The following is a 12800-nucleotide window of genomic DNA, read 5'->3' on the forward strand; positions in this document are numbered from 1 at the left end:
AAGTTAGTGAGTTTCTGAATTAGTGTTTAGTTACCAAAAAATTCAAAATCAGTCTAAATTTACTGAGCACACACCCAGTAATTTTCATTTGCGATAATAGGAGCTTGATGTTTTTTACATTCATATTTCTAAATTATGACTTAAAACTTAATATTGGAGCAACAAGTATTTGTTGATTGCAGTCCTTTTTTGCTTTGTCTGAACTGTTTGCCAGATGGTTTCTGCCATGGTTATGCTAATGAAAGTGCATTACCTAGTATTGCTTGCTTTGACTCATAATGTAGCTTGAAGATTTCTCATTCTAAGGCATTTGTTAACTATCAGCTCTCCTTTACCCTACTTAAAAGCTTCTATTCCCCTTTCCGCCTTCCCTCACCTAGATTGGAGCTTGTTTTTGTTGTTATTGCAATGGTGATGTACTGATTTTTAGACACTGTGCTGGGTGGTTCCCCAGATTCACAAATGTTGCTAATCTGAAAAGAGAATTCCAGACACTTTTACAAGCCTGTCTCATCTAAGCTAATTTTAGAATGATTGTGTAGAATGAAATGTGCCTGAAATTGCTTATTAGTCATGGTGGTAGGGATCCATTTTGTCCTCTGGAAACAGGGATAATTAAAAGTTTTCACAGAAATATCTTAATGTGCCTGATTCAGTAAATGTGCAGTTTGTTGTTATGTCAAATTTAATCAAAAGTTGGAGCTTGGAATAAAATGAAACTCGAAATAAATTTGAGTTAAGATTATGCAAAGAATTCTAAAACATAGCTTTAAATAGAAAAGAGTTATACTTTCAAGGTGGCTGTAAATTTGAGTTATTCTGTTCACTACATGCATTATTGCATTAAACATTATTCTTCTGTTGTAAGGTCCTTTTAGTTTATGTAAAAAATAATAGGGTCATCTTGATTAAGATGCTAAATATATTGCTGATTGGTTTAAATAAGGTACTGAAGGTTATGGAAATACAAAATTTTAAGAATGAATTCTGTCTTCTAATCAGGCCACAATTATTAGAGTACGAGATCTGAGTGCTGCCCACTAGTTGAGAAATTACATAATACAGCTTTCAGAGTCAAAAGAATTTTGACTTTTTTGTCAGCTGTTACTTACAATATTTTGGTGTTTCCTTTTAGAATAGCTGATCTCTCATCTTAGAAGATACTGTATAAACAGCCCTATTCCCAAGTAAAAGTGCTGAGTGAAGCTGTTGTTTAATTCATTCCATTTTACTGAAGACTTACATGTGTAGAGTTCTTTCATAAACTGATTTTTAATTAAATTATTTTTAGCATAGAAGTTCCTGAAGCAGGATTAACACACTAGCCCATTTCAACAAGCTGTGTATTTGGGAATGGAATGAGAGTCATTCATCTCCACTAGGAAATTAAGAGTTGTTGTTCACAAATAATAAATTACTAGATTCTGACAAAGACTAATGGGATTAGGTAAGTGTGACTCAGTGTAATAAATGCAAGCCTAAGCATCCTTTCAGGCCCTGAATTAAACCAGGTACTGCTATTGGTTAAAGTCATTCATGGCTTACAACCTGCTAGCTGTCTTGCTGTAGAAACTGTAACGTAAGGCCCTTGAAATAGATGCCGTCATCAGCCCCAGCCCCCAAGCATTCATCTGTTTAAACACATGACAGAAGATGGTAGAAGAGAATTCAGCAGCTCTTCGTGTAGTAGGAGTGGTTATTGTATCAGGACATACTTTGTTGTAGGCCAGCAACTTTTGAGTTAAAATACTATAGCTGTTTCTCTTCCTCTCCTTACATCTTTCTTTCACTCTTTTTTTTTTTTTTTTTAGGCAATAAACTCACTTATTTTTCTCACAAATATTTTGTGTAGATCCAAGGAGCAACAGATTCCAACTTTCTCCTGTAGCAGTTAAACCCTTATTGTCTCTTCAAGTAGATTTCAGTATTTTACTTCTTTTATTTTTTAAAAGGGAACGGGCAGCCAAGACGTAGATCCATCCAAGACTTGACTGTTACTGGAACAGAACCTGGTCAGGTAAGATTTAATATTTGAATTCTCTGTCTTTGAAGAATAGTAATGGGCAGAAATCAAGAATTAACTATTATATATATATATATATATATATATATATATATATATATATATATATACTCTGCAAAATTAGTTTTATGAGTTGACCTAAAATTATGATAGAGAAATTCATTATCACCAGAACTTAAATACTTAAGGGAAAAACAGTATAGATGCCATTATTGATTTAACTTGAAGGAAAATTTGTGAAAATATGTTGATTAATTCAATAGTGCTCTATGTATGTTATATGGTTTTTATATATGCTTTAATAAGGAAGTATTCAATTTTGTAATTTAACAATTTGTCATTAACATTGTCCTCTAAAATGAATCATTAGTATTATCTCCTTTTTACTAATGAGGGGAATAAATATTTCCCCAAAAGATGTCACTCCTCTGGGATCACAGGCACTGACATACTTGGCGGACTTTTAACATCTTTTAATTTGTCATATCCCCTAGATTTATATTTTTGTGAAACATCCTTAGGACAGTATTTACTAAGCAGATGGATAAACTCTAGAAAGTCTTCTATCCCAGTTGTTCAGGTTTTTATTCTTCATCTTTATATTTCTGGATATTCTTCTAAATGCCCCTTACCTCTTTGTAGATGACCCAGACAGTGCTATAATTTAAGCCATTTCTGACAAGTGCAGAGTTTTAACCAACCAAGTATATAAAAGTAGCAGTCATTGCTTTTTCTGTTACTCAGGTCAATAGACTTAACATATATAATTTATATCACATTCTTAAAATGAATTGAAAACTAATTATGAGGTTTTGTTGTTGCTTTCAGTTTCGCTGAAATAAATTTTAAGACTATAGCATGCATCTGAAGTAATAAAAATACCACATTATGGTCCATATTCATGAAAAATTATAGGATTATATGTTATAAATAATGTGATTTAATTTCTGGTAAAATGTATTAGTACTTTTCATCTAAAAGGTGTTTCATTATTTCATTTTTATAACATACTTGAAATTTTAGAGATTCTTTGTAGTCATTAATAAATATTTAAAAACCTTTTCTAGCCATCAGCTAACTTAACTAACAAAACCACTTGAGATATTTAAATGATAGATAGCCTTGATCTTCATTTATATCTGGAAATATTTTTATTTCTCGCAATACCCATACACATACTCAAATACATATATACACACATACGTACATATACTATATATACATAATACATATTAATTTATTATATATTTTATGATATTAAGTGACCTTAAATCTTGGTTTTATTTATTTAATAGCAGCTTTTTCAGTATATCTGCTTTCATGAGATCCCAGAACTTTTGAATGAAGTTTCCCACTTTCTCCCCCTCAAATACTTAAAGTATTAACCAGGGCATTCAGTAACAGATAGCTTGACATCTGGTATTTGCTGTGATTCCTTAGAGGCTTGATGAGCTCAGTCTTTTTAATGCTATTTACTATTGCCATTGACATTCCAGTTATGAGAAACTCTAGCCAAGTATTCTCCCTTTGACTAGGAATGGGAGGCTTGCTCTAAGACAGTTCAGGAGCATCTGCCAGTGCCAGTGCTCTTCTCTGTATTCTATATTAAAGGCATTGCTGTATTTCAGGACTGACCTCACCATACCAAGCCTTAACTTATTTCCTCACAAACTCCATATTACTTGAGACGTCTATCATTACCATTTTCATCTATAAAACACTGGAACTGAGGCCGACTTTGATTGTGGGACAGTCACCTGCATGAGTTGTCATGGACTACTCCAAGAGATTCAGAGTGAGGGGGAGTTTGATATGGTGGTAAAACCTGTTCTAAAACAGGTGCTATGTAGCCATTGTCTAGCCAGTTTTTAAAATTGATCCGCTCTTTCAGAATTACTTAAGTATTACAAACTTAAAATGCCTAATATCCAGTTTGGGGTGAGAATGACATATACTATATACATATACATATACATATACATATACTATGAAAACATTTTCCCCTGAAAATGTTATGATAAATGAGCATTAAATCTTTTTAATTACTACTGAAAATAACATTCATTATTTGAAGAAGAAAAGTATGCGTAATCTGGATGTTCAAAATTGAAGGTATAGTTCTTTTTAAAATCTGGCTAAGCAGTGATTAAACAGATGCATAGCAGGGTTTTTTGTTTGTTTTGGCCATGGAAATTGATAAAGAACATAAAAGCATTTGCCCAGTCAGTACAACCATCAGAGGAAAAGAGAGAGCTTACTAATGAAGTTTACTGTCACATCTCATAGGGGAAAGTGATCTGGTGAGAGTTTCTACTATGACTCTTGATTCGAGACTGATCTTAATAAAATCACTTAAACTTTTCATCTGTCAACTAAAATTAAATTGGTTGTTTTTATACTGCCATTTCTATTGAGAGGAGGAATAGTGAACGTAGCAAGCTTCTTAATTAAAAGTGGTTGTGTAAGTATTCATGTAAAAGATTGCATCCACACAACATACAACTCACTTTTAAATTAATTGATTAATGTTTTTAATTAATTCGGGAAGCTCATTAAGCACATGTAATGGATTTGGCCTCCATTTGAGAAGATGCTGAGAAAAAAGCTGCCCTTGATGTCCAGGAACTGATCTGATACTAAAGCCTTGGTGTTGTTAGAAGCTGGACATAAAGAATGTCTCAGAACACCAATAGACAAAGTGACTCTGAGACCATGATAAAATGAGACAAAACAAGACCATTTTGTCTAAGCACAGACAAAAACAAGGTCACTGTGCCACCCACAAAATACAAACATTGCCCTCTCCCAGTGGATATGAGTGACCGATGCTTCTTTACCAGATGCAGCTTTACCCTGACCCTAGACTGCCCTCCCTGTAGAATTGCCACTGCTTGCTGACAGTAGCCAATCTAGAGTGAACGCCTCTTTCTTTGGAGCCTCCTCAGAATCATTCAACAAAAGCCCAGATCCTCTAGTAAGCTCTTTCTAAAACCCTCTTACACCCCAGAGTGCCCCAGGGTGAGCACTTTGCTTTACTGCAGCAAATACTAAACCCAACTAACTCCACGACCGGTGTGTTTGTGGTAGTCTTTGGCCAGGGTGCATTGACAGTACCAAAAAGGCCCAGTCTCCCAGGAGCTTATTTGGGCAGATCAGACTTATGCCCAGATCATCTAGAGAACTTTAACAGTAACAGCTGCCTTTTATTTATTGTGCACCCATTTCGTGCCTTTAATGTATATTATTTAAATCTTAACCCTATAAGTTTGGTACTTTTTATTTGCCCCATTTTGCAGATGGATAAACTGAGGGTTAGAGAAACTTACCTAAGTCTTTACTTCCCTTACACTGGCCAGTAATTGCTGTAACCAAGTTTTGAATCCAGATCTGATTCCAAAAGCACACAAACTCTATACTCTGTCCCTCTGTCTTGCATATAAAACTGAATGCAGTGCAGGGTAAAGTAATCCTAGACCTCTTCAGTTTCAAGTGTTTTGGCTTCAGGTGGTCTACATCATCATTAATCATTTAAATATTGTTTATTGATGATCATTTTTTGTTGTATTATATTGTTGAGCAAGGCTAACCCACCTTGATAATAAATTTCTTTTTTTTTTTAAATTTACTTATTTATTTATTTTTGGCTGCATTGGGTCTTCGTTGCTGCGCGCGGGCTTTCTCAAAGTTGCGGTGAGTGGGCACTACTCTTCGTTGAGGTGCACGGGCTTCTCATTGTGGTGGCTTCTCTTGTTGCAGAGCACCGGCTCTAGGCGCGCGGGCTCAGTAGTTCTGGCTCGTGGACTCTATAGTGCAGGCTCGGTAGTTGTGGCACGCAGGCTTCAGTAGTTGTTGCTCGCGGGCTCTAGAGTACAGGCTCAGTAGTTGTGGTGCACGGGCTTAGTTGCTCTGCAGCACGTGGGATCTTCCCAGACCAGGGATCGACTCCATGTCCCCTGCATTGGCAGGAGGATTCTTAACCACCGCGCCACCAGGGAAGTCCGATAATAAATTTCTACAGATGACTGCACAGATTTATTTTTTATAATACATCTGGGTGAACCTTTCTGTGTTTCCCTAAAATTATACATTCTCATGTATGCCTGCATACCCGTTCTGGAATTGTATCCGATGTGGATCTGTTTTCAAGATTTCTCTTGGAGAGTGCTGCAGTCAAGGAAAATTTCAGCTGCAAGATGATGTGATGATGATTCTTTAAAGAACCAGACGTACTGATTTCTATATGGACTTTAGAATCTACTTTTACTGGTCAGATATGTGGCTTTGGGCAAGTCCTTAATTTCCCTGAGCTTTAGCAACCTTATCTGCCAGTGGGGACCATAACATCCACCCCCAAGGGTTCTTATAACATGTGAAAGTACCAGACACACAATAGATGCTTAGTACATGCTTATATGCCTGTTCCCCTTAGTGTGCCTCCCAGGGGTCTTACAGCTTATTCTCACTATAATGTATTACTATAGAGAAATAAAACAAAACTAGCACTTGGAAAGAAGTAAAATCCATTAGCGTTCTATTCCTGCTGTATCATAAGAGAAGCTTCTGTCAGGGATCATGGAAAGTATTTGCTTTAAAGGCCTTATATCACATATCAAAAGCTGTATTATCATACATTGTTGTTATTTATTTAAGGAATATAATTTATCATACTACTTCTTTTGTCCATCCTCATTCTGTACCTCCTTTAGTGTAAATAATTTTCTGTTAAAGCTCTAAATCAGAAGCTTACATAATAGTCTTAAATAATTCCTGGCTCATAGGATACCTTCCTATTGGAGAGTTTAAAGACCATATAAGAAAAATAAAATTCTAAAATTTCCCTTGTAATGAACTATGGTGAAGCCAGAATTAGATTGAGCCCGTAATTTTGGATTAGGAAGGATGTTTTTAATATACCCTGTCATGTATAGATTTAATTAATCTGATTATCATAATGAGGAAGTACCCTTGTAAATCCACATTACCTACTGATACCCATTTCTTTTTAATATTTATGTTGTTCAGATGTACTTCACAGAAATATCATATAAATCAATATTTGATCTCTCTGTTTTGTGGTTCTATAATTTTAGCAACTAAGATGATTTCTGAGGGTTTTAAATAGCTTTCAAATGTCAGTCTAAATAGTAAATAACCCTGGCCATAGATTCTTGACTTATGAAAATATTTTCCCAGTCTTTCAAGTGAGACATAAAAAGCAAAGCTTTATCTTTGTAAATAACTTCCAATTCCTCTTTATAAATATAGAGATAAAGTTTTGGTCAAAGTTCAATTCTGGTTCATGTCTACTGATGGTAATTTGCCCTGCAGTTTAAATTTGGCTTAGTATTCTTTTGCTGCCTTAAATTGCTGTGTGGCATTTCTGCACTCTCAGAACCACTTTCATAGCCAACCCTTGTGGTAAGTCAAGTATTTCTATATCTCTTAAACTTTTCAGTTTCTTTGAGAAAAGAAAAAGTAATTGTAAATGTCTGGAAGGAAAGAGCAACCTAAATGAGTTTTAATAGTTTCAGAGCATTTATGGCCATCAGAATTTTATCAGTAACTTTTTTTTAAATAGCTAATATAAAAATAAGACTTCTTTCCTACTAGGTTGCCAGCAGTTTCATATTTTTTAAAAATTATCAAATATTATCTGTTCTTATTTATGCTTTGTATTTTTCAGGTATTCAAAAAATAAAGTTATGGCTTATTTTTATTTATTTATTTATTTATTTTTGCGGTACGTGGGCCTCTCACTGTTGTGGCCTCTCCCGTTGCCGGAGCACAGGCTCCAGACACGCAGGCTCAGCGGCCATGGCTCACGGGCCCAGCTGCTCCGCGGCATGTGGGATCCTCCCGGACCAGGGCATGAACCCATGTCCCCTGCATCAGCAGGCAGACTCTCAGCCACTGCGTCACCAGGGAAGGCCATGGCTTATTTTTAAATATTCTTTATTTTTTTTAAATACAAACATGTTAACGTATTATATTATTCATTGAGATACTCATTCCTTAAAATATAAAGACTTATTTAGTTAATTTATGGATTTAAATTTAACTCGTAGCCTTTCTTACAGCTTTAAAGAAAGACCAGTTTTGAGACTTGACCTAAAAATATGAGCATTATTTCTTAGTTTTATAGCTTATGAGAAATATGAAGTAGAACAAATGAGTGTGCACATGAGGTACTAAGAGTTTCTTAGAACGAAAGAAATAAAGTAGCAAAGAATTCTCTTAGGAAAGGTTTAAGTTGAAGGAATATGATAATTCATACTAGGTCCAAGTAGGATAATTTGTTTTAATATCACAAATGGGGCTTCCCTGGTGGCGCAATGGTTAAGAATCCGCCTGCCAATGCAGGGGACATGGGTTTGAGCCCTGGTCTGGGAAGATTACACACGCCGTGGAGCAACTAAGCCTGTGCACCACAATTACTGAGCCTGCACTCTAAAGCCCACAAGCGACAACTACTGAGCCCGTGTGCCTAGAGCCCGTGCTCCACGACAAGAGGATCCACAGCAATGAGAAGCCCACACACCGCAACAAAGAGTAGCCCCCGCTCGCTGCAACTAGAGAAAGCCCATGTGCAGCAACAAAGACCCAATGCAGCCATAAATAAATAAATAAATAACTTTAACGAAACAAAACAAAAGCAGTAGCAAGTAAATTTGTCTGTCTTGGGTAGTAGCTCTGGGTAGAGGGGAGAAAATGTATCCACTGTGAATCAATAAAAACTTTCCCAGCTTGATGGAAGATATAACAAATCCCAACCACAACAAATCCCAAGCAGAAAAAAAAAGAGAAAACCTACATTACTGGGTTGAAACATAGGGCGTACTATAGTCAAATTCTACAAAACAAAGACAAAGAGAATAGAGTAAAAAAGCAGCCAGAGAGAAAAGATTGTCCACAAAAGAATACCAGTTAGATCCTCAAAAGCAACAAGGAAGACAGAAGAAAGTGGAGTACCTTCAAACTGCTGGAGGAAAACAACTGTCACCCTAGAATTGTTAAGTCAACAAAAATGTGAAGAATGAGGTCAAAGTAACATTCTCAGATGAACAAAAACTGAGTTTACCATCCATAGACTCTGACGCTAAGAATTTCTAAAGCGCATATGTTAGGGAGAAGGGGAGTCCTGCTATTGCTTTTGTAGGGTAGGGTTTTTTCCCTAGTTTACTGAGAGTGAAGCTTTTCTTGGGTTTTGGCTTTAAGCAGGGGGTTCGCCAGTCCTACTCACATCCAACAAAGACGTAAGACTTTATGCCTGTTTCTCTGAGTGCAGCAGGCAGTCAGAACAAAAGCTACAGGCCATTGGGGTTCAATTGAAATTCCCAGGGCTAGCAGCTTAAGCACTTGCTAGACTTTATTTCTGGTCTCAGAGCTTTTCCCTTACTTCCTTGCAAGCTTATCAGTTTTTTAAGAGATATTTTATGTGAGTGCATATAAATTTTTTTAACATATGTATATTTATCTAATATTCTTAGAGGATTTATTTGTTTTTTGCAAGTGTTTTGGGACCTCTTCTGATAGAAATGGAAGTCTCTCCTGTGTCTTAGAATGGAAATTATCTCTTGTTATTTTGTTTTCATATCAAAATCACACTTTGTTCCTCCTGTCACTTCTTGCAGGTGAGCAGTAGGTCATCCAGTCCTAGCGTCAGAATGATCACTACCTCAGGACCAACCTCAGAAAAGCCAGCCCGCAGTCATCCATGGACCCCTGATGATTCTACAGGTGACCAGTTTATCCTCATTATAATTATGAAGTTGAATTTATCATGTTTATGTTCATTTAATCATGTCATTTCTCTAATGCTTACAAAGGCAGGCATTATACAGTAGTTTAGATTTCCCTGTTAATAAGATCAGATATTTAGCAATAAGTTTTAAAATGCCTTTTTGAGTGCTAAGACAGAGACTACTACCTTGCCCCATGTGTTTTTTTCCCCCAGATACTAAACATGTATTTTGAAGATGGTTTGTTTGGGGACTTTTTTCAAATAGGAAGATATTCTATTCTTGATATTTCAGTCTGATTGTCCTATTACAATCCATCCTTTTCAGTAATAGTAGTAAATTCTCATCTTTTGATAACTAAAATTAGAATGGTAAAATAATCATCTTCATCTCAGTCTTGTTTTAAAAATACAAGATATTATGTACCTTGGTAAGAAAAACATTTCTGACCGTTGGCCTTTTGAATCATTTTTAACTGAGAGGGAGACCTCATTTCAGTTACGTAAATATTCTGTTAAATAGACTTTTAAAAGCCTGGTAAGAGTTATTAAAACTCCCCAACATGAAAAACTAACTGGTCAAAATCAAAATATTAGTATTAAAACCTGCCTGTCTGAAGGTCGTAAGGGAATAGTTTCATTATGGGTAAGCAGGAAATTATGTGCCATAATAGAATTAACTTTTCTTTAGCATTAAGCGGATACCTTGATAAATACACAGCAATATACTTCTATAAAAATTATTTATATGTTACTATGTCAGAGAAGGAAGACGATCTCTTAGATCTTGGAATATTAAGCAATTTGGGGTTTTATATAAGATCAATTATGTTACTAATTGTGGCAATTAAAAAGTCAGCTTTCTGTCTTTACAAACTAAAATTCTGCTTACAGGTATTTGCAGATACTTGTCATGGTTTAGTCAAGTTCATAATTTAATTTAAAAAATTAACTGGGTGGCTTTTCTCCGTGTCATGTAAGATAGAACTATGTTTAGCCTTGGGTGTACTCACTAGTTTTAGTAAGTTTAAATTCATTGGCGGCAAAAACTCCTAAGTTTCACCCTCAGCACAGCGCAGCCTAGGATTATCCAGAACATTCACCACTACTCAGCACGTGTGCAGAATTTACCATGACGTACTTCCCCTCAGAGGTGGGCAGAGAAATGCTCTCGACAGATTTGACCATTAACATTCAGGTAGTGTCAGCTCTTTTTGGTTCCTACATCCTTCGGTGAGGGCATGCTCGCCCAGACATTACAGCATTTGGCAGGTCTCCTCACTTCAGCCTGGACTAATCTAGACACGTCAATCAACGTGTGGCAGATAGTGAATTCATGAGGGAAAAATCAAAATTCTCCTAAGTCCCTCTCACTTAACTGCTGCATTTTGTTTCTTTTCTGGGACCTAAAATACCACAAAATAGCAATAGCTAGATATCATACATAGGTCCAGGTTGCAATATCAACTGAATTTTGACTTTGCCTTGAAATATACTGCAAATGTGTGGTTATCGTTTTTAAATATTTTGAATACAATTTTAGAAGTTGAGAATCTGGTTTAAGTTTATAATTAATGAAGTTCAGCTTTGCACTGTTTCTAAGAAAAATACTGATAATCAAGCTAACAGAATAAATTGTAGGAAAGAGATAGGTAAAACCTTTTTCTTTGAAGCCCCACTGACCCAGAAAAAAATTAGAACTGCATACATAAGTTAAAACAACATAATTAATTCGATTTTTTAATTTAAAAGGGCAGAGGTTTTTGTGCTTTTTCAGAGAAAAAGAGCACAATGATTTAATAATCATAACACATAAGTACTCTTGGGTTTCTACTTAGAATGTATTGGCGGTAGAGAAAGATATACATACGCAAGAGCAGCTAGTGAAAGAGATGCCTAGACCCAGTAGAGGGTCCCACCGTGGGCGGGGAACGGTGCACAGGGGGAACATTCACTCAAGAGTTTGTCCTGTGCTTAGTACTTTGCAAAGATAGAAATATAAGACATGCCCCATTGCTTGCATTCTGATTACAGTTACAATACTGACACATTAAAAATAAATTCATCATGCTGTATAACAAACTACTACACCGAATGTTTTAATAGTTATAAATAAGCATAATCCTGGCATAGTCTGTGACTTTTTGTAAAATAGTGAGATTAGTCACTATTGTTCTTTAGTCATAAAGCAGAAAGGAGAAGACAGCATTCCACATGAAGGGAGCACATAGAGAATATGAGATAGTTATAAGTATTGTGTTTAAGGGGCTAGAAAAGAGATTCCACCTAACTTAACCGAATCAGTGTGAATCTGGACATTTAAGAAAAGAGGTTAGATTTGATCAACAACTAAAAAACAAACTTTTGTGGCATAGCCTTGCTATCTTGTAACCAGAAACTGAAAGCTAAATTTCAATTTAAGTGAGAAAGTAAAATCTCACGTCTTGGTTTCAGAGAACAGATGAAATTCAATAAAGGACCTTAAGTTTCCCACTCTCAAAGGGCTTTAAAATTGTTTGAGTAGCACAATCCTTGGACTTTTTTTTTCACCCCCAGAATACTGTGAAACACTGATATATTTAATTCTGAAATACATATTGGATATAGGGGACTGATTTAATAGGATATATCAAGTATCAAAGATTTAAGAAAGAGCGATAGGAGTGGAAATACTAAGTTGAAAAACTCTTTCAAGACACTTAATTTTTCCAATAAGGTCAGGAGGAAGTCACTTTTAATCAGTTTAATTTTGTGGAAAGCAGTGTTTGGTGGGAGCATTATTTGAAACTATTGTAAGGGGGTGGGGAGAGGTTTCGTCAGAGAAACAAATGTATTTCTTATTTAGCCATTTCAGAAAAACCTTTATGTTAATATATAATTTTAGGGTAAAGGCTCTCTTAGGCAATCCTCTGTTATTCCTTCTTTAGTGCACTCCAATATTTGATTAACAGTAATTTTTTAATCTGAAATATAAACTTGAGTATTTAAAATTGCTCTCATTTCCCAATTCTTCGTTTAGTATCAGTAACAATAATTTTA

At 35.6% G+C, this 12800-nt stretch overlaps 1 protein-coding gene across 2 annotated transcripts in view; it reads left to right on the plus strand.

The window, feature by feature from the left end:
* MAP3K7 (mitogen-activated protein kinase kinase kinase 7) overlaps positions 1-12800 on the plus strand; it is a 68338-nt gene that overhangs the window by 47690 nt on the left and 7848 nt on the right. For both annotated transcript variants that reach the window (XM_004264808.3, XM_004264809.4), the window contains 2 exons: positions 1953-2017; positions 9655-9760. In XM_004264808.3, the coding sequence (XP_004264856.1) occupies positions 1953-2017; positions 9655-9760 (171 nt within the window). The remainder of the gene's footprint in view (positions 1-1952; positions 2018-9654; positions 9761-12800) is intronic.

Source organism: Orcinus orca, chromosome 12, assembly GCF_937001465.1.
Source record: "Orcinus orca chromosome 12, mOrcOrc1.1, whole genome shotgun sequence".
NCBI lineage: Eukaryota > Metazoa > Chordata > Mammalia > Artiodactyla > Delphinidae > Orcinus > Orcinus orca.